Source organism: Zootoca vivipara, chromosome 1 (assembly GCF_963506605.1).
Source record: "Zootoca vivipara chromosome 1, rZooViv1.1, whole genome shotgun sequence".
Lineage (NCBI taxonomy): Eukaryota > Metazoa > Chordata > Lepidosauria > Squamata > Lacertidae > Zootoca > Zootoca vivipara.
In genome coordinates, this window is record NC_083276.1 from 134,527,332 (window position 1) to 134,553,268 (window position 25,937).

At 45.1% G+C, this 25,937-nt stretch overlaps 2 protein-coding genes across 7 annotated transcripts in view; one reads left to right on the forward strand and one right to left on the reverse strand.

Moving 5' to 3' along the window:
• Positions 1-12: 12 nt before the first annotated feature.
• Positions 13-24,910, reverse strand: C1H21orf58 (chromosome 1 C21orf58 homolog). 4 transcript variants are annotated; one of them, XM_035134660.2, is made up of 9 exons: positions 12,072-15,297; positions 10,383-10,440; positions 9,747-9,820; positions 7,962-8,108; positions 6,391-6,505; positions 4,572-4,711; positions 2,153-2,361; positions 1,485-1,553; positions 13-192 (listed from the first exon to the last, which is right to left on the reverse strand). In XM_035134660.2, the coding sequence occupies exons 1-8, from the start codon at positions 12,129-12,131 to the stop codon at positions 1,511-1,513; spliced, it is 846 nt and encodes a 281-aa protein (XP_034990551.1). In that variant the 5' UTR covers positions 12,132-15,297; the 3' UTR covers positions 13-192; positions 1,485-1,510. The 4 variants fall into 4 exon arrangements, with proteins under 4 accessions (XP_034990551.1, XP_060138522.1, XP_060138523.1 ...); XM_060282539.1 differs by lacking the exon at positions 12,072-15,297 and adding an exon at positions 24,498-24,910 and having other exon boundaries at positions 9,747-10,440; XM_060282540.1 differs by lacking the exon at positions 1,485-1,553.
• Positions 14,109-25,937, forward strand: part of PCNT (pericentrin) — an 87,623-nt gene continuing 75,794 nt past the window's right edge. For 2 of the 3 annotated variants that reach the window (XM_035139836.2, XM_035139842.2), the window contains exons 1-4: positions 15,548-15,732; positions 19,165-19,314; positions 21,925-22,248; positions 23,335-23,509. In XM_035139836.2, coding sequence (XP_034995727.2) covers positions 15,703-15,732; positions 19,165-19,314; positions 21,925-22,248; positions 23,335-23,509 — 679 coding nt within the window. In that variant the 5' untranslated portion in view covers positions 15,548-15,702. Of the gene's footprint in view, positions 14,125-15,547; positions 15,733-19,164; positions 19,315-21,924; positions 22,249-23,334; positions 23,510-25,937 lie in introns of those variants that run through there. The other variant, XM_060282515.1, reaches the window with a different exon arrangement.

Genomic DNA, 25,937 nt, shown 5'->3' on the forward strand with positions numbered 1-25,937 from the left:
TAGCTATGCATCAAAGATTCTAAAACTTTATTGAAGCAAACTGTAAATGGATACAACTCTTCCCTTAAGCCAACATTGCCCATGCCCAATGTAATCTTCATTTACTGCATTCCTTCCTTATTTCAGGTCTCAAGATTGCTGTCTGCTTGCCTTCCAAGGAGGGGTTCACCGCACTCTTAATCTCATTTCATGCTGTAAAGAAAAGACTCCATGCTAAATAGTTCTCACCACAACTTCGAATGCCAGTTGTAGCAGATCCACCGCATACCACCAATTAATAAAGCGGCAGACTCACCCTGCTTACTGCCCCAATTAAACATTGCATGCACACCTCATGGTAAGCCCCTTAAAGGATTTTCTACCTTTTAGCACAGTTCATCTTGTGGGGGTGTCTTGTGTGAGGGAAAATTTAGGGATTAGATTTAGTCTTAGGCAGGAGTAGGTCAAACAAACAAGAAAAGTTTTATTAAAAAGGAGTTTGTGAAATAAAGTTGGTTCAGGAAATGCATTCTTTCAAGTAGAAGTTAACTTAACACTTAAACTAAATATAAAGATGTCGCTGGTTTCTAGAATAGGTGGTAAAAGGCTTAACCCAGTTTCTGCTAATTAGTTGTGACTGGTGTTATAAGTAGTTAAAAACTTTTTGCACAGCACAGCTTCCTTCACAGATTAATTCTTTGGTTCACAAGTGAGGGGCACTTTTCCTCAATTCCCCTCTTTCTTAACAATCCCACTCCTGAGGTATAACAGACCCAGGGGATCCCCTCACCCCTTGTAACTGGCTTGGGAGTCTTCTCTTTCTAGAAGAACCCTCCCCTCCTGACTGGAATAAGACCCAGGGAGTCCATATTCCCACATCTTCTCCCTCTCCTGCCTCATACTCAGCCCTCCAGGTAACTCCTGTCTGTCTATCTTCCCCAGACCCTCAACTCACTCTCCCTATTTAAGTGGCAAGGCTCCTTCCTCTGGCTATGGATAGTCTCCTCACAGCGGATGTTCCACTCAGATCAGAAACCGTTCTCCCTCAGACAAATCCTCTCCTGAGGATGTGGGCAGCTAAAGCATCTCTGGGACTTTAGAGTAGATAGCTTAAGATGCAGGAAGGAGATCTCTATCCAGAACGGCCCGTTTCAGCCATTTACTGCCAGTGAAACAGCCAAGTACCCCCTTCTGGTGGGGTCAGAAAGATGATCCCAAACAATGTCAGTCAGATTGGACAGTTCTGAATGATGCACACTATCCTTGAACACATACAGCTTCTTTCACCCATTTACCTTCTGATGTAATTATCTTCCCAAGAAAGGGGTGGGCCGCCTGTCACCCACTAGATGCCCCAATCATTGCTCATAAGGCTGACTGCTTTAGAAACAGCATAACTTTGATCATCCTGAGACTTATTATGACGTGGGCTCCTGGACTACGAGGCCAATTTCACATGGAGAGAAGGACCAAATACGAACACAGGAAGACTGTGTTCTGGTTACCTTTGCTAGTCAGGCACTGTAGAAGTCTACAAACCCGGGGGCAATCCAAGCAGTCCATTGGTAGGTACACTTGGAAGACAGAACAAGCCATTAGAAATATGCATTCATTGCAAGGAATTAATTCATACATGCATCCTTGCTTTATCATTTATCAAAGGCATTTATATAACACTTAAAAACTGCAGCATCCTATATATGAGTTTGCAGAGGGCTGGGAGCTCATATGAGGCCTTGACAATTGAGCCAAAGTAGCCTGAATCGCTTACTTTCTTACTTCTCAAAATAATGTTAGGTATTGTACAGTGGGACCTCAGTTTTTGAAAGTCTCTGTTGGTGAACATTTCTGTTTTTGAACGCCGTAAACCTGTAAGTACATGCTTCGGTTTTCGAACACGCCTCGGAAGTTGAACAGGCTTCCGCTGAGTGCAATATCCTGAGAGCTAGCGGTCGGCTATTGAGTTTTTGGTTTTTGGATGTTTCAGATCTTGAACGGTCTTCCTGGAATGGATTACATTCAAAAACCAAAAACTCTATCTTTGTGCCTCTGTTACAGCCAGTAACAACATTGAAATAAAACTGAATTGGGAATACTGTAAGAAACCAGTTGCCTTTCTGATGAAACCATGTTCCTAGCATGGCAGCCTGTTGACTTACATATATTGACTTACACATACGATGCAGATGTTGGGATGGGCAGATGATGTAAATCAGATGGGAATCCGCCCAGTGGTGTGCCAAGGCCAGGTTGCATCACGGAAGGGCCCATGGAAAAGCCAAGTTGAGATGGGATGGCTGGCATCCCTGAAGGTGTGTAGTGGTGATGGTGCACTGTTGGGGGTCGTGACTTCTCTGTTCTTACTAGAAGCGGAGCAGTGAACTGCAGGTAGTTAAGAAAAGGAAGGGGTGTTACACATTCACCCAGCTGTTGGGACAGGCAAGAACAAGGTTCAGATCTTGAAGCTGATCCAGTTTGTAGCTTTTTGGCTTAAGATCCCTCTATGTTTAAGCCCCGCAAACAATTTCAATGAACCACCGGCCTGTTTCCTCTGCAAGAAATGTCAGGTAAAATTATAATATTTCTTGTTGCAAGGTATGCAGTATATTCCTTTTTCACATGTTTTATTTTTTTTTGGATCAAAGATCTTAGTAAAATCAATACTTCTGCATATTAAGAAATGTTTTCCAAACAGTTGGTGGCTAATTTCTGCCTGTTTCAATAAAACACATCTTGCTTGTCTTTCCTTCCATGCTCTGATTGGCAAGGGAGCAGATCAAGTTGAACACATTAGAGGAGGGATGGGGAACCTCCAGCACGTGCGCCAAACCTAGCCTGCCAGGGGTTCAACTTTGACCTGTGAGGCAGTTTCCCCCAAACCACGCCCACCTGCCCCACACCTTAGATGTGGGGAAAGGAGGGATGAAGCTGCCTGTGCACTCCCAACTAACTCTGCATTGGAAGGGAAAGCAGGATTCGGCTCTGTTGCTTATCAGCTGGTGGGCAGTAAAGCCAAAGTCTCCTGGAGTTTCCTCATGGAGAATTCACTCACACAGCAAGTGCCTACAGAAAGCAAACTGTTTGCTATCAAACAGATGAGCAGTCTGAAGCCCAGGTGATTTAAAGCACTGTGCAAGGGGCTTACTTGGCCTGTAAGGCTGGGATCTGAGAAGAATTTGGCCTTCAGAGCCAAAAATGCTTTCCCCTCCTGCCTTAGAGATTAGCGTGGCTGCTCTACTCATCTCTGCCCAAATGCCCAGGAAAACAAAAGTCTTCGCCTAGTACCAAAATGATGACAATGTTGATGCCAGGTGGGTCTCCCTGGGTGGGAATAGCATTCCATAGATGGGGAGGCTACTACATAAAAGGCCTCTCCTTTCATCACAAACTTCTGGATCTTTCCTTGGAGATGGCATGCAGAGAAGGGTCTCAGAGAACGATCTCAGGATCTGGGCAGGTTAATATGGGTAAAGGTGGTCCTTTATGTGTCAGGTCATGAGCTGCATAAGACTTTAAAGGTCAAAACCATCTCTTTGAATTCAGTATATAAACCAGGGGTACTCAACCTTTTTCTACCTACCACCCACCAATGCATCTTTCTTGATGGTAAAATTTCCTTACCACCCACCAATGCTCGATGGAAGGAGGATTCAGCTTGTGCCATAGAACCCCCTACTGCCCACCTAGAATCCTGAAACGCCCACTAGCGGGCGGTAGGGACCAGGTTGACAACCTCCGATTTAAACAATTGACAGCCAGTGCTGCCAGGTCAGAGCTGGTGCTATATCTTCATGCCTCTCTCAAAGAGCCATAAAGCACCTCCTTGGCACAGCCTGTGGTCGCCTCCCTGCTAAACATTAGCATCTCAGCTCCAGGAGTTTCTGAATGAGATGGATTACCTAGATCCATTTCAATCTGATTTTAGTCTATATGTGGTAATAAAATCATGATGTCTTCCAAATTTTATACAACCGTAGAGTTGGAAGGAAACCCAAGGACCATCTAGTCCAACCCCCTGCAATGAAGGAATCTCAACTAGATCAACCTCTGCTTCAAAACCTCCACTACCTTCCAAGAGAGACTGTTCCACTGTCAAACAACTCTTACTATCTGAAAGTTATTCCTCATATTTAGTCAGAATCTCGTTTCTTGGAACTTGATCCCATTGCTTTGAGTCCTAACCTCCAGAGCAAAAGAAAATCAAACTTGCTCCATCTTCCATGTGACAGCCCTTTAAATATTTGAAGATGGTTATCCTACCTCCTCTCAGTCTCCTCAATACAAATCTTTATGATGGTCATAGACCAGCATCTCAAAGGTTTCACCTTTTAAGTTGCATTACTGAAATAAATGCACTTTTCGACGATATTCTAATTTTCCGAGTTTCACCTGTACATGCCACATGGCATGGAGGGGAGAAAGAGCTTCTGTGGAGCTCATAAGCTCTCTTTTCAAATGTACACTTTTTTATGTTATCCCCCCCCCCAGTTGCTGAGCTCATTGGCCCTGAGCTGTTTTGTTTTTCTGAATAAAGATTTAACTTCCGCCTTGGCAATCAGTCAACATTTAGTGTCCTTTAAAAACAAGTTTACCTGTTGTCCATGGTGAAGCACAGGAGCTCCAGGCCCACCAGCTGGTGAATAAGCAGGTGGTGGCAGAGATTTCAACATCATGTTCTGCATAATGATCTGATGCATCTGTGCATTTTGCATTAGCATCATTTCCACCATATCTACGAAAACATGAAGATCAGGATCAAGAGACAACACTCTGCTTACTACAGAGATCACAACAGAATGCTAGGAGGGAGAAGCAGCCTTCATCTTTTCAGCTCAGAAGCCTTTGAACAAAACCAGCCCAGCAGCAGCAACTCTTGTCTGTGTTCTTTGTATTCTAAACGATGAAAGATCGGCAATATAAGTAACTTGGAGTGATTATTTGCAAACTAGTAAACAGGAAGGAAGAAATAAAGATGCCTCTAGAATTCCTTCGACCTGTGGAATGACACATACTGTGTTGTTGTAGGCAACAGGTCTGCCAGAGGTTGGGATAATGCACCCAGGGTATATGCAAATGTGTGGCAAGCAGTGCTTCTTCTTTTTTCCTTTTTTAAAAAAAGGTGCCAGTACTGTATACCTTTGCGTATCCCCAGGAAAAAAGCACCGGTGGCAAGACCAGTCCTTCACTATGCAGGAAAACAGATGCGAAGAGCTTTAACTGTATTATCTTGTAACTGAAGTATGATGCTGAAAATCGATGAAGCATCTCCTGATCTTTTCTGTCCTCGTGGGGAACACCCCAAATATCCAATTTTCCCAACTTCCATACTTGGAAAGAAGCTAGGACGGATTATTCTGAAGGCAGCCCATCCCTTCTAGTCCAATAAAATTTAGACTGCCCCACCAGCTGCATAAAGGTTTTTTCAAAGTTGGGAGCTCCTTCAAGTATCTGCTAAGTTACACCTGGTTTGGCCCTAGAAGTACATTCCTAAAATGGAGATGAAGTAATTGGCAGAGGAGGAAAGGGACTAGCCATCAATGTCTTTCTGCTCATTAGGCATAAAAGGTTGAAGGTAAAGGACCATTGGAGGGTTAAGTCCAGTCAAAGATGACTATGGGGTGTGGGGCTAGTCTTGCTTCAGGCCAAGGGAGCTGGCATTTGTCCGCAGACAGCTTTCCAGGTCATGACTAAACTGCTTCTGTCACAATGAGACCCTGTGACAGAAGTCAGAGTGCATGGCAATGCCGTTTACCTTTCCGCTGCAGCAGTACCTATTTATCTACTTGCACTGGTATGCTTTCAAATTGCTAGGTTGGCAGAAGCTGGGACACAGCAAGGGGAGCTCACACCATCACACAAATTTGAACCACCAACCTTCCAACTGGCAAGCCCGAGAGGCTCGGTGGTTTAGACCACAGCATCACCCGCATCCTGCGTCAAAGGGATGCGTCAAAGGAAGAGATCCTGGCTCTCCCCTTACTATGATTTGGCTTTCCTACAGACTTCAAGGGTTCACTCTCTGCTTTCCTTGCATGGAAGCATTCAGCATACGGTGCAGTTAAATAAACTCAGAAATAAGTTTGGTTCTATGTGGGCAGTTTGTAGCAAGGCACACCTTAGTTCACACAGGCATCTCTCCATGCTATGCTGTACATGCAGGAGGGACGATGTGAGATGAAAAAAATGCTAGGCGAATCTGAAAAGGGCCTCACAGCCTGATTCCAAGCCTCTTTACTCATAAGTAAATCCCACTTAATCCAGTGGTTCTTAATCCTAATTATGCACAAGGTTTTAAGATGTGCTGTAATTCTCTGCACATTTAACCTACATCTACCCAGAAAAAGCCCCCCCCCCATTTTCAATGTATCCAGAAAAAGTCCCCCCATTTTCAATGCATATGGGATTGCCCACCTTCCTTAATACTGCCAGAGCGAGGGCCTGGGCAAGGCTGTGGAGATGGAATCTGGGTAATGAGCGGTGGATGCTGAGGAATTTGCTGAATGATGGTTGCTGGCTGCTGAGGTAACTTGGAAAAGAAAGGAAGCAAAAACAAAATAATAATTGATCAAAGTGTAGCCAAAATCCTAGACTTTGATTAAGTCCTGTCAGTACTCAATACACTAAGCAGCAAATACTGTAAACTGATACATATTTTGTTTTCAGTTCATTATTGGACTAATCAAGGATTATTATTTTTTACAGTTTATTCTATGTCTGGTTTGGACGACACATTAAATCACAATTAAACTTAGAGGCATCATCAACTGCTAGAGAAGTTTGTCTTTTTCCAAGGATTCCTTTTTTGGTGTGTAGACAAGACAAAATTGGTGTGTCTAAGTTACAACAAAACTGAGCCTTCCTAAACTTACACACATTTAACTTGTGTGCATTCTTGTGTAGTAGAAAAATTAAAAAACCACAGAACAAATATGAAGGAGTCTTCTTACCAGTTAAAACTTTAATGATCACAGTGAGAGAACAAAGAATCCATTTCCTAGGAATGGCGGTGCTCCCAATTAAGAGTTCCACACCCTTCCTCCCTAGTCACCCACGTCACTACTGAGTCTTGTAACCTGAGCTCGTACCCTCTGTGCTTTCTGTTCTGCCACTTTATCAGCTCTTCTTGACCTTGGGGAGAGTGGATGAATGCTTTCCAGAGACAGTGAATCTATTAACTCTCTCTCTCCCCCAGTGCTTCTTCTCCTAGCTGTTCCCCATCCAGTATTTCCCAGCTTCTGCCTTCTGAACTATGTCCCTCTTCAAACCACTTTTCCAAATCTATACAGTGGTACCTCGGGTTACAAACACTTTGGGTTACAAACACTTTGGGTTACAAACACTTAGGGTTACAAACTCCGCTAACCCAGAAGTAGTACATCCGGGTTGAGAACTTTGTCCCAGGATGAGAACGGAAATCGCGGCAGCAGGAGGCCCATTAGCAGAAGCGTGCCTCAGGTTAAGAACGGTTTCGGGTTAAGTACGGACCTCCAGAACAAATTAAGTTTGTAACCCGAGGTACCACTGTACTGTCCTCCTGCTCCTGGGAAGATTCAGGATCCTGATCAGGAGCAAGGGGAGGGGGAGGCTCCCACCATTCCTCCTCAGTGCCGCCCTCCTCAGCACAGTCCCTGAAACTATGTTAGATAAACTGAAAGTGAAAAGTTTTTTTAAAATATTCTGCTATAGATTTCCCAAGCCAATTCTAAGTTTTACATTTATATATTAGTTAGAGGTTTTGAATCAAACAAAGTTGATCTAAACCTTTCATGTGAAAAATCTCCATTATTACACCTGTGTGTGTATAATGCTTTCACACACACAGTGCTGGAGCTTCCATCTGTTAATAGGAATGATCAACATCAGGAAATTCGGGCCAGGAATTAGGACAGGATTATCCACTGCCAGGTATTTGTTAATGAAAAAATGCATCATTCATCTATGCATCCATCATTTGCAGTTCTTTTTTATAATAAGGTACTCACTGTCTGCTGGATAATCCTTGGCTGTTCAGGTGGAGGAGGAGGAGGAAGAGGAATTTGGTAGAAATGTTCTGGTTCTGGTCTGAAGTGCTTCCTTTGGAGTCTTGGCAAGCCACATGGTAATGACAATTCTTCCAGAACATTTTGCTCCTACAATACCAAATATATATGCTTTCCTCAAGAGGAAAAACGAGTTATGTTTCATTTTTTTCTAATTCACAAACCTTGTTGTGCCAAGTGTATCAGTGAGAAATCAAAGATTTAACTATTTACAAAAAGTATTTAAATTTTTCATGACATAGGAGACCAGTGACCGCACTTCCCAATTCCATTAAACATTAAAGCTGGTACAGGAGATTCTGGATTTGATAGGAGCCAACAATATTTGTGTCTACTGGGAGACACAAACCACTGAGATTTCATCCAATGCATGCAATGCCATCAAGAATGAGAAGCCCAATGGGTTTAACATAAGCCAAATGTGAAAAGCAAAATTAACTATTTATTCAAAGAAACAACAAAGCTCAGGTCCAGTGAGCCCAGTAACTCTCCCCAGTAGATCTTGCCCCAATGAGGCAGTTGCGAGGACTGAACATCCCCGTCTTCCCACAGCTCCCTAAGATTCCTCCTCCCCTGCGTCCTTCCCAAACAACCTCTCTGTCTTTGCTCTGTCCTCTTCATACTTCTGTGGGTTCTGGCTCTGGGAGACCAGGGAGGAGGGGAACTAGTTACTGTAGGAGGTGGAGACCTCTGGCTTCTTCAGCAGCCTGCCTGGTCTCTGCCTCTTACCCCCCCCCCCCAGCCTCCTCCTCTGCCTCTGCTTCTGGACTGCTCTCTGCCAGCCTCTTCCTGCTCACTAAACCCTGTTGCCTCTTCAGCTTCCTCCTCCCAGTCTGCTCCCTCATCTCCCTGACTCTGAGCCTTCTTTCCTTGGGGGTCCCATCCACTCCTCCCACCACTCCACTGCATCCAGTCAATCCATGGCAGGCAGTAGCAGGAGACATAGCTAACTTGAACCACATAGGTTTTACAGCTATGTGCTTTGCCCAGACTGAGGGGTAACATGTTGCTGCTGCCTGCCACTCCAGCCTCCAAGTGGTGCACGATTCCAGGGGTTCCAGGCACTCACACAGGGTTCATGTTTCCTTTTGGGAATGAGGCACAAAAATATCTTTTATTTACACATATTTACAACCTGAACCTATGGTGGAGGGGTTCACAGCATTGACACCCCAAGAAGGTCTTGTTTCTCCCATAGCACAGCCTTGGATTCAAGCAGAATTCAGCTACGGCTTTCTCTCTGCCTTTTCCAGCCAGCAACTTTTTTGCACCTAGCTCCTAGCTCACTCAACAGCAAACTCTCAACTCTGGACTTTTGTCGTTCTATCTAGCAGACAGTTTGGGAGGGAGCCCCCCCCCCATCTCCCCTCCCTGGCATAGAGCTACTCCTTTGTTTCCTTAAGAACCCATCTTTAGCTAGCTATTACCAGGCTGGTCTGGCTATTCCATGCTGGATCCAAGAATTTCTTCCTCCAAAGAAAACTCATAACAGCATCCTTAAACAGAGACTTCCAAGAGTTTAACAATCTGACCTTATATATATGTGTCTCCTCAGAAGTATGATCAAGTTCAATAGCACTTACTCTTAGGTACTCTCAGTTAGGACTGCAGGACTGCAGCCTTCATGTGTTGAAAAAACTTCATAGCACTGAATCATGGAAATGTAGAATTGTACAGATGGAAGGGACCCTGAGGGTCATCTAGTCCAACCCCCTGCCTGAGACATACCCTGAGCTGCTGCAGAAGATCCTTTCTTCGTCTCAATGCATTTTGCAATGCGTAGCCATGGCTGCCATAATTCCCTGCAAAAACAGTTGGAAATAGTCTGCCATCTCTAGTTTTACAATTTTTCAGTAATTTACAAAACAAAGGGGGGGGTAGATAAAGGAGGGGGAAGAAGGCAATTAGTTGCTGGTTCATTTATGGATCCAATTCAAGGCACTCACACTAGTAAAGCCCTAAATGATTCAGGTCCCAAATATCCTTCCCTACAGGCCCTTCTGGGAGTTCCGCCACCCTCAGAAATTTGGGAAGCAGCAGCCTGGGAAAGGGCAATAACAGTGGGAGCCCCTCTGTTCTTTTTAGTATTGTATTTTAAAGTTGTTCAAACATGTCCTGGGAACACATGGTGAAGGTAAATAATCTAAAAAATAATGATAATATAGGGTGGGTTTTCATTGCCTTCCTCACCATCAGAAGTCCTATTGGCCCATGGATCTGTAGAGGATGGAATGCAGAGAAAGGTTGCCACAATCCATACCTATCCCATAGTAAATGTGGAGAAATCCTGTTTAATGCATTTTCCCTCAAACCAACATTACAAATTGATTCATACGGAGATACGAGTGAGCTTTAACTGCTTACTTGCTGCAGAAAAGGAAGATTCCAAATCATCAATGTTTTCACGTTCATTTTCTAGTTTCTGTGGATCAAAGCAGCATGAGGATTAACAAGAAACTCAGAACCTCAGCTTTGACTGTCAACAAGTAATTGAACGTCACAAAACCTACAAAGATTTGTACAATCTGTGCGCTGTGAAAGTGGGAGTTGTTAGCACTAGTTTATGTTGGGTCATAAAAAGGTAAAGGTAAAAGTTCCCCTGACCGTTAAGTCCAGTCACGAATGACTCTGGGGCTGCGGTGCTCATATCGCTTTACTGGCTGAGGGAGCCGGCGTTTGTCCGCAGACAGCTTCTGGGTCATGTGGCCAGCATGACTAAGCCGCTTCTGGCAAAACCAGAGCAGTGTGCAAAGACACCGTTTACCTTCCCGCCAGAGCAATGGGAGTTCACCCCGTCGCGGGGAATCGAACCGCCAACTTTCCCTTGTTGAGTCATAATTAGTACTTTAAGAATGTTTTTGACAGAAACAGAAAGCCCTCTCCTGTAGCTCCTTCTTGTCCTAAGACTGTTCTTTGCAGCATGCTTGCATTCCTTCTTAGGACTTCAGTTGATTAGAGTGGTTAGAGTGCTGGTGTAGGACCCCAGAAACCAGGTTCAAATCCCCAATGGGGAACTGTGGGCCGGTCACTGCCTAACCTACTTCACAGGTTGTTGCGATAATAAAATGGAGAGGGGGAGTTCTGTAGAGAAAAGGTGGGATATAAATATATTGATAATTTATTTTCTATTTCATACAATTTTTGTACTGCTGGATTGTAAAAAACAACCTTTGTTTATGAAAATACATTTAGACCTCACTTTTCCTCCAAGGAGCTCCAGGTGGAATACCTGGTTCTCCTCCTGCCCGCTTGATCCTCACAACCCTCTCAGGTGGGTGAGGTGGAGAGAGAGAGAGAATGACTGGCCCAACTTGGTCATCCACTGAGCTTCATGGCTGCGCAGGGATTTGAAGCCTGATCTCTGTGGTCCTATCCTATTCCAGCACTTCATTCACTAGACCAGAGCTTTCCCAACTTTTCATGGTGGTGACACGATTTCGACATGCATCATTTCACAACACAGTAATTCAGTTTCACTAGCAAACCAGAGGTTAAACCAACCCCTTTCCAGCTACAGTGTCACACAAACGCTTCCAGAGCGGGGAGTATTTGTGTGACACACCTACACACTGCAGCCAACACACTTACGTGCCGCGACACACAATTTGGAAAGCTCGGCACTAAATATAACCAAGGAAGGTTAGTATGTTCAACTAGGCATATATTAACTTTTATATTAGAAAGTTGGGAAGTTGATGCATCATGAATAAGGGTAGACTGTCGAAATATATATAAAAAAACCTGTCCAGTAGCACCTTAGAGACCAACTAAGTTTGTTCAGGGTATAAGCTTCCGTGTGCATGCACACTTTTTCAGATACACACACAAGGGAAGACGATATATACCTTGAAAACCTGCTGAGTTTCTCATGGTGGTGAGTTTATAAACTCCTTTGCTGATCAGCATAGATGGATACAGGGCAGAAGAGTTAACTAGTTAAAAATCCCACTTTGGAAATTTTTGCTTTGCCCACTACCAATTTAGTGCTAGTTTGTAAAAACAATAGTGTTGGAAGTTATAACCTAGATATGACCTTAGAAAAAATTACCTTACCTTCTCAAGAAGTTTGAGTTTGAGTCGAGTCATGTGATCAGCCACATCTGAGTCTGTCATCCTGACAAAATTTCAGGGCAACAGGCTCTTCAAATCACAAAGGAGAGTAGTTTGTTTTTTTAATGCATGTTGCTTCTTTCTTCCGCCAGGCTCTTGGTTGAAATTTTCCATAAAGTCTCTGTGATCATTTCAGTCAGAAATTACAACGGAAAACAGAATCCTTTCAAATACAGAGAGTCTCTTGCAGTGTGCACATTGTGGTTACTAAGATGGCTTTCCCCATACAAAGTCACTAAGCCCAGCCCTGTGCGTTGCTAACATGCTCCTATGAATAACTTTCTTAAGCTCAGGTAACTTTGTAGCTGTTTGCATTGTCTGTGACCTAAACAAACTCAGGCACTAACCTGGTTCATATGAAGTTTGGTCATCTGAGAGAAACAAAAAATAAAAATTCAACTGGGTGAGGCTGTTCTTGATTCTATCAAATCAAGTGAGGGTGTCAAACCAAGCATTTCCCAACAACCATCACTTAAAAGTACCTTAATCTAGGAAAGCCTCAAGGAAAGCCCAAACAGACAATGAATATTGAGATAGCTCAGTCAGAAAAGCATGAGACTCTTTATCTCAAGGGTCATGGGTTCGAGCCCAACGTTGGACATAAGATTCCTGCACTGCAAAGGGTTGGACTAGATGACCCCCATGGTCCTTTCCAACTCCACAATTCTATGATTCTGTGCATTAGAGCCATCAGATTTTTCACTTTGCCAGATCTCCCTCTTCCTTCAAATTTCCTTTCACATGAAGTCACTGTACAATACAGAAAACACTTGTTTTGTGTGGAGTTTCTGTTCTAGACCCCCACCTGCGTCAGCAGAGCCTAAGTCCATTCTGCCCGTTTTCATGTCATCTTTACGACATTTTGGGGTTATTTCCGAGTTCAGTGCTATGCGCATGTGCATGATTGCGTTTCATTCGGACGCACCTAAATTTGTCCTTGCCTGTACAGAGAAAATAATGCATACCTTTTGATTCATTAATTAATTGTTACAAACTGAATAAAATCAAACAGTAAAAGAGGCCCCAGCAGATTATCTCGAGCTAGCTGTTTCCATCTGGCAATACAGGAGCAAATATAGAACTTCACGCTGTGCATAGAATACAGTGGTACCTTGGTTCTCAAATGCCTTGGTTTGTGAACTTTTTCTGGAAGCGAACATGCTCCATTTTGAGTATTACACCATCAATTTGAGTGCCACATTTCCATTTTGAGTGTTATGCTGAGGTCTGTCTGTTTTTGCTATTTATTTTGCGTTTAGTTTTTGCAGCTTTTTTGCAGCTTTTTTGTTTTTGTGACTGTGTGGAACCCAGTTAAGCTACCGATTGATTTTGTGACTGCAGTACATTGTTTACTGCTTTCATTTTATGAATCAATGGTCTCGTTAGATAGTAAAATTCATGTTAAATTGCTGTTTTAGGGTTGTTTTTACAAGTCTGGGATGGATTAATCCATTTTGCATTACTTTCTATGGGAAAGCACGCCTTGGTTTTGGAACGGACTTCTGGAACGGATTAAGTTTGAGAACCAAGGGACCACTGTAGTGTTTTTGCACATGACATGAGCCTTAATTTGCCTTTATAACTGTAGAATTCAGAAGACAAAGGGAATGCACACTGCATCTTACAGTAATTTTAGAAAGCAAATTAACCAATGTAGATTTTGAGCATGACATGTGAAAACACCTACAATTGGATTCAGAACTCAGTGGGACTGAGTTTTAGCATTTATTTCAGTTAAACCACAGAGCCTAGGGCTTGCCGATCAGAAGGTCGGTGATTCAAATCCCCGCGGCGGGGTGAGCTCCCGTTGATCGGTCCCTGCTCCTGCCAACCTAGCAGTTCGAAAGCACATCAAAGTGCAAGTAGATAAATAAGTTCCGCTACAGCGGGAAGGTAAACAACGTTTCCGTGTGCTGCTCTGGTTCGCCAGATTAGAAGATTTCCTTTTATTTAAAACTAGGTGGTCCGGGCACGCGTTGATGTGGTCCAGTGAGGGGTCAGATATCCCAGCGGAGGAGGGTAGGATAGTCCCCCCTCTGTTGTCTCCAGGGATTGTTGGGGCTCCCCCCTGTATCTCCACACCTTGGTCCCCACCCTTGGGGTGGTCTGGGTCTTTGGGTGGTGTGGGTTTTTGGGGGGTGGAGGGGAGGGTCGATGAGAGGGCAGGGGTTCCTGGTCCTGGTAGTGTGTGGGGGGGGGGACGACGGATGAGGTGTGTGATGGGTTTGTGGAGGGTTGTGGTCTGGGGTGGGGGGTGGCGAGGGATGTGGAGGGTGTTTTGTCTCTGGGTGGTGTGGGGTTTTGGGGGGGTGGAGGGGAGGGGTGAGGAGAGGGTAGGAGTTATGGGGGGTCCTGGTATTGGTGGGTGGTGGGGAGGGAAGAGGTTTGAGGTGGGTTTGTGGAGAGTTGTGGTCTGGGGTAGGGGTTGGGGAGGGATGAGGAGGGTGTTTGGTCCGTGGATGGGCCTGATGTGGGTCGGAGGGGAGCGGTAGACAGAGGCCTGGGTCCATTTCCGTCGGGGGTCTTGGGTGGTGGTGGGGTCTCTTCAAAGGTGTAAGTCCGTGTGTGGTCCAGATTTACAGCGGAGTCGCAGTCTGTTGAACGATCCGGGGAGTGGACAGTTCTGTTCTCAGGCAGGGTAGTGGGATATGGACCGGGATGGGTTCGTGAGGGTCGGGAGTTTGGGGCAGTAGTGAGGGTTGTGTCGGGGGGTGATGCAGTGTCTGAGAGAGTGGGCTTGTTTCCGAGGAGGGGGACGCGGTGGTGTCGGGGCTGTCGGGTGGTGGGGCAGTGTCTGAGGGAGGGGTCTTGATCCCGAGGACGTGGTATTGTTCCCGAGGTGGCGATCGAGGTGGTGTCGGGGCTGTCGGGTGGTGTGATACCGTCAGGGAAGGGGTCTTGCTCCCGAGGAGGCGGACGGGCTGTTGTCGGGGTCTGTTGGGCTGTGCGGGAGGGTCGGAGGGAGTAGTCTTGCTCCCGAGGAGGCGGCGGTGTTGGTGTCGACTATGTCCGATACTGTTGGTGGATGGATCTCCCTGGCTAGTGTAGCTCGCGGTGGAGGCGGTGTCTTTGGGGTGTGGGCTATTTAATATGTTAGCTGTCTTGAGTCTCTGTCAGGGGAAAATATAAATCTCTGTGACACCCCCGTGGGGGGGCTCCGGCCATTCCGGGCCAAAAGAGACGGCGCCCGCCCCGGGTGCAGAGCTCGGAAAAGGCGCTTTCCAACCTCCGGGGCAACAGCCCCGCCCCCCGCGCGGTCACATGGGCGGCCTGGGTGCCGCTTCCGGAGGAAAGGGCGGGACACAAAGTTGAATCGGAGGAAGAAACGCTTAACGTCCGCGCATCCGAGGTCCCATTGGCTACTGGAGCTGCTAATCTGCCGTTAGCAAGCGCGCCCGGCGGGCGGCTGCAGCAGGTTAGCCGCCTCTCAGCGCTCGCCTCGCCATTGGACAGCGGAGTTCGGAGCGAGGCAGCCCATTGGCTGAAAGTTTTTTTCCGGCTCCGGCGGTTGCGCGGCGGTTGAAGCGGAGCCTGAGAAGCAGCGTCCTGAGGGGAACAGCGACTGGACGTGGAAATGGAGCGAGAGGCCGGTGGCGGCGCAGAGGTGTTTCCTTTCTCCTCTCGAGGGTCTGGGGCGTTTTGGGGTTCTCGCGTTGCGGGGCGGCGGTGGCGCAGTTCCAGCGCCCGCCTCTCGCTGAGGCCAAGCGCCTCACAGCAGCGGGCGGGCCGGAGACTGGGAGCCCACAAGTGCGACAGCAGTCTGTAGATGGGAGCTGAAGTCCAGCACTAACTGTTTCCTTCTATTTATATGTTTCTGTGAATTTTTGCCAGCTAGACTCATTGTTGGAGTTGCTAGAAGGATGAGGGTGAGATCTGGACATTATACTCCAGATTTTTCTGACACAACAGTTTCAAGAGAATCCCAGGTTCTAAGATGTTGTTGTTTAGTCGTGTCCGACTCTTTGAGACCCCATGGACCATAATGGCACGCCACAGTTTGGTCAAACTCATGTTGGTATCTCGTCCTCTGTCGTCCCCTTCTCCTAGTGCCCTCCATCTTTCCCAACATCAGGGTCTTTTCCAGGGAGTCTTCTCATGAGGTGGCCAAAGTATTGGAGCCTCAGCTTCAGGATCTGTCCTTCCAGTGAGCACTCGGGGCTGATTTCCTTCAGAATGGATAGTTTGATCTTCTTGCAGTCCATGGGACTCTCAAGAGTCTCCTCCAGCACCATAATTCAAATACTTTGATCCTAATACTGTACATTCAACCAAAAGAACTGTATATGTGTATTTTAAGATTGCCCAATTCAGAAAATTTACACTGGATTTAGGTGTCCAATATTTAGCATTTCATATTAAATAAACTTGGTGATATAATCCAAAGTTTGGAAAACCAAATCCTCCTTTAATTTGTGCTTGCATTTTAATAAAGATATTATTGGTATAGAAGAACTCCCAAGAAATTTTCCTAAACAAAGAATTATGTTTTTAAAAAAAATATTTTCCAAGTACAGTATACAAACTGGAATTCCTTTTGGAATATAGATTGATTTGGGAATAATGCTTGTTTTGAGAGTATTCACCTTTCCCCAAAGGGTAAGGTTTAATGACCCGTCTATTAATATCTAAAGAAACCTGTTAAATTATTTTATTCATTTACATGCTACTAACTGAATTATATCTTTTGATATTAAGATACCTAAATATTGAATAGTTTCAAAATAAGGAGTTGTTAATTATTAAATAACTAAGTAAGCAAATTTCCACCTATCGGCATTAATTCTGATTTAGCCAAGCTAATAGGGTATCCGGATATTTCACCAAAGGCATCTATTGTTTGCATTAATGTGGGGATACTAATACGAAATTCTGAAATAAACAGAACTATATCATCCACAAATAGAACCAATTTATTTTCAATTGAATTGTGAACTGCTCTGTAAATATTGCTATGTTGTCTTAACCAATAGTTCTAATCAGATAATAAAAAACATGGGTGATAATGGGCATTCCTGTATTATCTATCTATCTATATATAAATGTAAACTGGTCATGTCCATTAGTATCCACGTTTCACCAAAACGGCTTGACCGATTGTATTCAAATTTTGACACAATGCCGCATTGGAATATGAGAGCAAGCCCATACCATTTTCAAAGACGGATGTCACACCTGTGCCTGGTAAAACCCCAAAAACCCTGTGTTTCAAAACACACCACTCAGACGAAAATGCATTCTGGAAAAGAACCAGGTTGCAAACCAGCGCCCTCTAGCAGCGGCTACACTGGTACTATACCTATAGAACCTTACCTCTCAACAGCACCTCGGCTCCTGTTTACATACTAGGCCGAAGCCTTTACAGACTAGGCGGAATGGAGGTACTGACTCGACTGGGGGGGGGGAAGGGGACGGGATAGGTCAGGACACGGTGAGACCAGTCACAGGGATGAGCCGGGGGGTGGGGGGAACAGGGGGCATGATACGTCATGGGTTGGGACAGTGGGGGAAATCACAGGGATAAGGCGGGTGGGGGGGAAGAGGGGGCGGGATACGTTATGGATCGGCACAGGGTGGGGGCGGTCACAGGGATTAGCCACAGCAACTCGTGGCAGGGCCAGCTAATAGTAGCACTACTACTACTAATAATAATAATATTTATACCCTTCCTATCTGACTGCGTTTCCCCCAGCCACTCTGGACAGAGTGTTTTACAAATGTCATCTCATCCTCTGTCATCCCCTTCTACTTGTGCCCTCCATCTTTCCCAACATCAGGGTCTTTTCCAGGGAGTCTTCTCTTCTCATGAGGTGGCCAAAGTATTGGAGCCTCAGCTTCAGGATCTGTCCCTCCAGTGAGCACTCAGGGCTGATTTCCTTCAGAATGGATAGGTTTGATCTTCTTGTAGTCCATGGGTCCTCCAGCATCATAATTCAAAAGCATCAATTCTTCGGCGATCAGCCTTCTTCATGGTCCAGCTCTCACTTCCATACATCACTACTGGGAAAACCATAGCTTTAACTATACGGACCTTAGTCGGCAAGGTGATGTCTCTGTTTTTTAAGATGCTGTCTAGGTTTGTCATTGCTTTTCTCCCATATGCTCTGAAACATACTGGGAGCCAATGTAGGTCTTTGAAGACTGGTGTTACGGTGGTACCTCGCTAGACGAACACCTCGCGGCACGAAAAAATAGCAAGACAACAACATTTTGCGATTTTTTGGCAGACTCTGAAGACGACGTTTTCTATGGCCGTGCCATAGAAAACTTCGCAAGATGAAGCAGGGCTTCCGTCATTGCCCGGAGCCCGGCTGCCTTGTGCTGCCGCCGCCGCCGCCATCCGGAGCCCGGCCACCTTGCGCTTCTGCCGCCCGCCACTGCCCGGCTTCTGCAGCAGCCGGATCCCCCCTCACTCACCTTAAGCTTGCCTGCCTGCGCGCGAACGGGCTGTCTGTCTGGTTGGGTGCGAGGGTCCGGCTGCTGGGGAAGGAGGTAGGGAGCCTCTCCCTGGCCCTCCTCCTGCTTCCCCCTCCCCAGAGCCTCAAAAACATCCGGAGCGGCCATGGCGGGTGAGTCGGCGCCTTTTTTGCACTCCCCCCCCAATAGGAACGCATTGATTAAATTTCAGTTCCTTCCTATGGGAAACCGCACTTCGCAAGACAAAATTATCGCAACACGAAACGACTTGTGGAACGAATTAATTTCGTCTTGCGAGGTACCACTGTATATGGTCTTGGCGGCCACTCCCAGTCACCAGTTTGGCTGCTGCATTCTGGATTAGTTGTAGTTTCCAAGTCACCTTCAAAGGTAGAGTGCATTGCAGTAGTCTAGTTCCTCTGAGTAGAGGGAAAGTTTCAGCCATAATACAATTTACTTTAACTCTAGATGTGGATGAGCCATTTAATATCTTAATCCATTTAAATTTTAAAACTAAAACCTGTGACCTTTGCTGTGTTTAATAGCTTATTCTGAACAGATGGTGATGCATTCGTTAATGATACTTTAAGAAAGGTCTTTAATGATATTTTCTTCTCCCTAGGTTCATGAACAAGAACATTATTGTGAAATACGTCAACTAATTGTTCAGCATGAGGAAGAAATCAAAGAGTTGCACACTAAATTAAAGGAGCAACAACAGTTGCTACAAAAAATGGAAGTTACACACAAAGAAGAGATGCAGCGAGCAGAGGTACAATATTAACTACAGCAATAATTCAAGGGTCCTTTGCTGCTGCAAATACATATGAAACAGGTCATTTGAAATAAGTGAACACAGGGAAGATTATAAACTGTATTCCAAACCAATACAGTGGTACCTCGAGTTACAAATGCATCAGGTTACAAACACTTCAGGTTACAAACTCCACTAACCTGGAAGAGTTCCCTTGAGTTGAAAACTTTGCCCCAGGATGAGAACAGAAATCGTGTGCCGGCGGCACAGCGGCTGCAAGAGGCCCCATTAGCGAAAGCACACCTCTAGTAAAGAACAGTTTCAGAATGCACCTCTGAAATGAATTAAGTTCGTAACTAGAGGTACCACTGTATCATTTTTTAAAAAATAATCTCTCAAATGTTCACAGTTATTTGTATATAGAATCAGAAATGCACAGTTGGAAGGAAATCTGAGGATCACCTAGTCCAACCCGCTGCAATGTAGGAATCTCAACTAAAGCATCCATGACATATGGCCATCCAACCTCTGCATAAAAAACTTCCAATGAAGCAGAGTCAATCACTTTCCAAGGGATTCCATTCCAGTCTCTCGAGCAGGGGAAAACAAGCTTGCTCCATCTTCCATGTAACAACCCTTTAGTATTTGAAGATGGCTAGCATACTTCTTCTCAGTGTCCTCTTGTCCAGGCTAAACATATCCAACTCCTTCAACCATTTCTCTTAAGGCTTGGTTTCTAGACCCTTGAACATCTTGGTTACCTGTCTCTGCACCCATTCCAGCTCATCAATATCCTTCTTAAAGTGACCCAGATGTGACCCAAGGTAGTGACCCAAGGTAGAATAGAGTGGTACTATGACTTCCCTTAATCGGGACACTATGCTTCTGTTGATGCAGCCCAGAATAGCATTAGCCATTCTGGGTATACTGGGCCGAGGCTGTTTAGGGCTTTAAAGGTCAGCACCAACACTTAGAATTGTGCTTGGAAACGTACTGGGAGCCAATGTAGGTTTTTCAGGACCATGGTCTTGGCGCCACTCCCAGTCTAGCTGCCGCATTTGGATTAGTTATAGTTTCTGGGTCACCTTCAAAGGTAGCCCCATGTAGAGCGCATTGCAGTAGTCCAAGCGGGATATAACTAGAGCATGCACCACTTTGGTGAGACAGTCTGCAGGCAGGTAGGGTCTCAGCCTGCGTACCAGATGGAGCCTGCGTACCAGTCTCAGCCTGCGTACCAGATGAAGCTGGTAAATAGCTGTCCTGGACAAAGAATTGATCCGTGCCTCTGTGGAACAGCTGTGAGTCCAAAATGAATCCCAGGCTGTTCATCTGGTCCTTCAGGGGCACAGTTACCCTATTCAGGACCAGGGAGTCCCCTTCACCTGGCTGTCCTGTCTCCCAGAAACAGTATTTCTATCTTATTGGGATTCAACCTCAATCCATTAGCCACCATCAATCCTTCAACTGCCTCTAGACACTCACATAGAACGTTCACCACCTTCACTGTTTCTGATTTAAATTGGAGGTAGAGCTGGGTATCAGTCACATACTGGTGAACACCCAGCCCCAACCCCCCTGATTATGTCTCCCAGCAGCTTCATATACATGTTAAAACTACTTCTTTTAAAAAGTAGTTTTTCCATGGGGAAAATGATGGAGCCCCAAGGAATCCTCAGGTGTCTGTATCCTCATCCCTCAACACCACTTTCTGGACACGGCTCAGGGGAAGGAATGGAACCATTGCATAACAGTGCCCCCAGCTCCCAGTCCCCCTAAACATTCCAAAAGGATACCATGGTTGATGGTATCAAAAGTGGCTGAGAGATCAAGCGGAACCAGGAAACTGCTTACACCTCTGAACCTAGCCTGCCGAAGATTATTGACCAATGCAACCAAGGTGGTCTCAGTCCCATTGGTAGGGCTGGAATCCCAATTGGAAGAGATCCACATGGTCCGCATCTTCTGGGCGTGCTTGGAGCTCTTCAACGACCATCTGCTCAAACAACTTGCCCAGGAATGAATACTGGGTGATAATTGGCCATAATGGCCAGGTCTAAAGATGGTGTTTTTTTTTTTAAAGAAGTAGTTTAATAACCACTTCTTTAAGGGGATCCAGGAAGACTCCCTCACAGAGGGAAGCCTTCACCACCCTACAGTGCCCATTGCCCCACCATGTCTGGCTTGCTTTTATGAGCCAGAATGGGCAAGGGTCCAGGAGACAGGTGATCAGTTTCACTTGTCAAAGAAGCCTGTCCACATCCTTAGAGGTAATTATTAATAAGCTGAAGAAATATATCTTCCTTACTGTCTAGTAAAAGTCGCCATCATTGTGATTTGGGAAAGGTGCTTTAACATTAACTTGCAGTACCTCACTTGTCACCATCACTTTGCCCTGTTGTTAAAAGTGGAATCAAGGTTTGAGGGAAATTGGGGTACTAACTAAGCCTGGCCCCTTTCCTTGATGCTCACCTTTTTTGGTTCCTGCAACAACATAAATCAGTGCCATGAGACATCCCTGGTGCAAGGATGTCCAGCTGGCAAAAGTGAGCCATAGGATTGCACTGTAAGAAACTGAAAGTAATTGCAAGCAGGGTTATGGGTTTCAATTATTGTCTTTCTTGACTACAGGCTCTTCATAATCTTAAACTGGAAGCTTTAAGGCTAAGTTCAAATAACATACACACATCCCAGTTGGAACTGATGCAGACTAACCTGAGAAAAGAGAAAGAAACTGCCCTCATGGAGTTGCGTGAGATGCTCAACGATAAACATGCTCAAGAAGTAGCAGTTCTACAAGGTCAATACCATTTTGAGCTGGAGCGTATTAAAGAACAGAGTGATAAGGAAAAAGAAGAAATGGCTGTGAAACATCTAGATGCCATGGATGTTTCAGATAAACAGAAGAAGGAAATAGCTCTGGAAATGGAGAAGACACACACCCAGTTCTTAGAGGTATTGTGTATAATTTATTGTGTTTAAATATTTTCTTTTTAAAGCTACTAGATTTTTATATAATGAAAATTCTTTGATTTACATTACAGTTCTTCAGAATTATATATATATAATATATATAAGGGAAGGTTCTATAGGTGAGAGCCAGTGTAGTGTAGTGGTTAAGAGCGGTAGACTTGTAATCTGGGGAACCGGGTTCGCGTCTCCGCTCCTCCACATGCAGCTGCTGGGTGACCTTGGGCTAGTCACACTTCTCTGACGTCTCTCAGCCCCACTCACCTCACAGAGTGTTTGTTGTGGGGGAGGAAAGGAAAGGAGATTGTTAGCCACTTTCAGAATCCTTCGGGTAGTGATAAAGCGGGATATCAAATCCAAAAACTCTATAGGTGTAGTACCAGTGTAGCCGCTGCTAGAGGGCGCTGGTTTGCAACCTGGTTCTTTTCCCAGAATGCATTTTCATCTGAGTGGTGTGTTTTGAAACATGGGGTTTTACCAGGCACAGGTGTGTCATCTGTCTTTGAAAACCGTATGGGCTTGCTCTCATATTCGCATGAGGCATTGTGTCAAAATTTGAACGCAATCGGTCAAGCGGTTTTGGTGAAACATGGATACTAAATATATATAAATACACACACACACACACTAAAGTGCCCTTTCTTAAAATATAGGAATTATGTGTACATGCAATCTTGCATGGCTAACTATCCAAACATGCTAATACAAATGCACTAACAAACTATTGAGCATGCATCTTTAAAATAAGATCCTAAAAGTGAATGTAAAGGCTAATCTAGTGGTGGCATCCAGTGCTCTTGCTGACTGTGCTAAAGAGATCATGAGATAAAAGCAGAGATGTTAGTTAGTTTCCTTCTGAAAAAAGAGTTGCTTGAACACACATGGGCTGTTGGGTAGGTCCTGTCTAGGAAACCCACTTCATTTTTTGCAAAGGCTCAACAAGTAGCAGCTGGGACTGACAAGTAACTAAAGTTACAAGTATTTAAAGTATTGCTCCTTTAATTAAAAAAGCTATGGATTTTTCAGGATACTGTGTGGCAATTTTCAATGTTAGACTTCATTTTCTTTTAGAATCTTAAAAGAGGATGTGCATCAAATACAGACCTCATTTTAAAAAACTTGCATGAAGAGTTATCTGTGAAACATCAGATTGAATTAAATGAGATGGAAAGAACCCTGAATGCAGAAATTGAAGAAGTAAAAGGAATGTTGAAGAGTCTTTCTCTTGAAAAAGAGCAGGTTGAAAGTAGGTATTATATTCTGAGAAGAGTTATTATCATTGTAATATACTTTTGTGCGCAAGAAGCAGTATTTCATCTACTAGAAAAGTAGGTGCTTTCCCACTCTTGCCAATAGAATGACAGCTGCATCAATTCTTGAGGTATGTTGCTATTAAAAATGAGAGGCAGGTAGGGGAAGTATTGGTCAGCTGCTAGAGGTCTGCACTTCGGTTCATCTCCAAGTCTTCTCCACCTTCCAAAAGTCTGTGGCTACCCTCTATGCTCCTTTGTATTTTATTTCATTTAGCATTTTCCCACCTCTAGACTTCTAAAAGTATAGATTAGCAGTACTGACATCACTTCTGTCATCCAACTCTCATGATTTTTTTATTTAATGAAATTATACTTGGCTTTTTGAGGAAACCCTCCACAGAGCAGCTTACTTTATTTTAAAATACAAATCCATTTCATGAAACCTTTTACAGTGGAACCTCCATTTACAAACGCTGCGGACCTGGAAGTGTTTACATCCGGGTTCCGCGGCGTCGGATGCGCAGACACGATCTGTACAGCGTGTGCGTGCACAGAAGTGCTCTATCGGTGCTTCGCGCATCCGCAGAAGCGTGCCTTCGGCGAGTGAATGCCTTGGGGAGCGAACACCTCCGCGGAACGGATTGCGTTCGCAAACCAAGGTACCACTGTAAAGCATATAGGTGGAACCAATAAATGACAATAACTTAAAAATCACCAATATAAAAAATAACACAATCATATCTCGGTTAACTACTTTCATCCTAACACCCCATCAAAACCTTTTGAGAAAAGCCTTTTAAAAAATAAGAGATATGGAGCCTGCCTAATTTCATTGAATTCTGTAATTACAAGAAAGCCCTATTACATGTCTTTACTGGTGGGCACTGAACTTGGCCCTTTGTACTGGTTGTTAAGGTATAGGCAGAACTATATAGGTACAAGCAGTGCTATTTCTCTAGAAAATGAGGTGCTGGAACTCACCTTGAACGCCTCCCTTGTTCTCTTAACATGGCAATGGCGCCCACCTGAGAGATGCTGGAACTGAGTTTCATCGTGTTTCAGCTGAAAAAAAGTCCTGCATACAAGTGGTCCTTTAAATAATCTGGTTCCAAACCAGTCAGGGTTTTAATGGTAATAACTAGCACCCTGAATTAGATCCAGAAGTGCAGTGGTAAACAGTACAACTGATGCAAAAATCACAGTAGCATATTGGGACTGCTTGGCTTTCATCAATAATGAGGTGACTATATTCTGTACCATTTGAAGATTCTGGACCATCTTCAAAGGCAGCTCTTTGTAAAATGCATTTAGTAGTCTGGTCTGTGACAAGTGAATGTATTACTGATTTACTGGGTAGGATTACAGTTGGTGTACCTGTTTTAAGCTGGTAAAAAGCACTCCTTGCCACCTCAGCTTCCCCAGTCAGCAATGAATCATTTAGTGCCCCTGAACTATGAATGTGATCATTCAAGGGTGTGCAGCTCCCTGAAACAGAACACCTCTTCCCAGAGTTAATGGTTCTCTCATGCGCATAAACTCCCATCTTGTTTGGAGAATTAATTTGGTGTAGTATTTAGAGTATTGGAAATTGACCTGGGAAACAAGTACAGTGGTGCCTCGCTAGACGAAATTAATTCGTTCCACAGGTCAATTCGTGTAATGAATTTTTCGTCTAGCGAGTCCCAGTTTCCCATAGGAATGCACTGAAACTTAATCAATGCATTCCTATGGGCTCTGGGGGACTGGTGGCGGCATGCAACGGCACTTCGGAGAAGGTCTCCGAAGCCTCGCCTGATGCCGGCTGTGTGCGAGGCGGCGGGGAGAAGCTCTCTTCTCCCAGCCACCACCTCGCCTGCCTTCCCTGACATGGAGCACAGCTTCAGAGACCTTGAAGCTGCGCTCCATGCCGGCTGCATGCTGCGAGAGGAGGCGGCGGGAGAAGAGCTCCTGCCGCCGCCTCCCGCCTGCCTCCCCTGACATAGGGCGCAGCTTCGAAGGTCTCTGAAGCTGCGCTCCATGCCAGCTGTACGCGGCGAGAGGCGGCGGCAGTAGAAGCTCTTCCCCTCGCCGCCGCCTCCCGCCTGGATCAGACACGCGGCGGGGGAAGACCGTTGCCTTATTCCCGCGCTAGTGTTCCACTGGTCTCTGCCGGTTGCCCCTCACTGCTCGGGGCAACTGGCAGAGACCAGCGGAACACAAAAGTGAACCAGCTGCAGCGGGGAAGAAGGCAAAGGAAGATCATCTGAGAGGCGCTGACAGCTTTTCTAGACGAATGCCTTTTGCAAATAGGTTTTATGATCGGAGGTTTTTATGGCCACGCTTCGCAAGACGAAGCGGCGGCCATAGAAAACCTCGTCGTCTTGCGAGGCAACCTCCGATAGCAAAACCTATTCGTTAAACAAAAAAAATCGTCTTACAGGG

Excerpts from the sequence above, each read along its gene's own strand:
- C1H21orf58 (XM_060282539.1), bottom strand. The coding sequence starts at position 9,938 with ATGAACCAGCAACTAATTGCCTTCTTCCCCCTCCTTTATCTACCCCCC. Across the intron at positions 6,506-7,961 it reads CAAGGATTATCCAGCAGACA|TTACCTCAGCAGCCAGCAAC; the intron begins GTGAGTACCTTA and ends TTCTTTTCCAAG. Across the intron at positions 1,554-2,152 it reads CCAACATCTGCATCGTATGT|TGTACCTACCAATGGACTGC; the intron begins GTAAGTCAATAT and ends CTGTCTTCCAAG.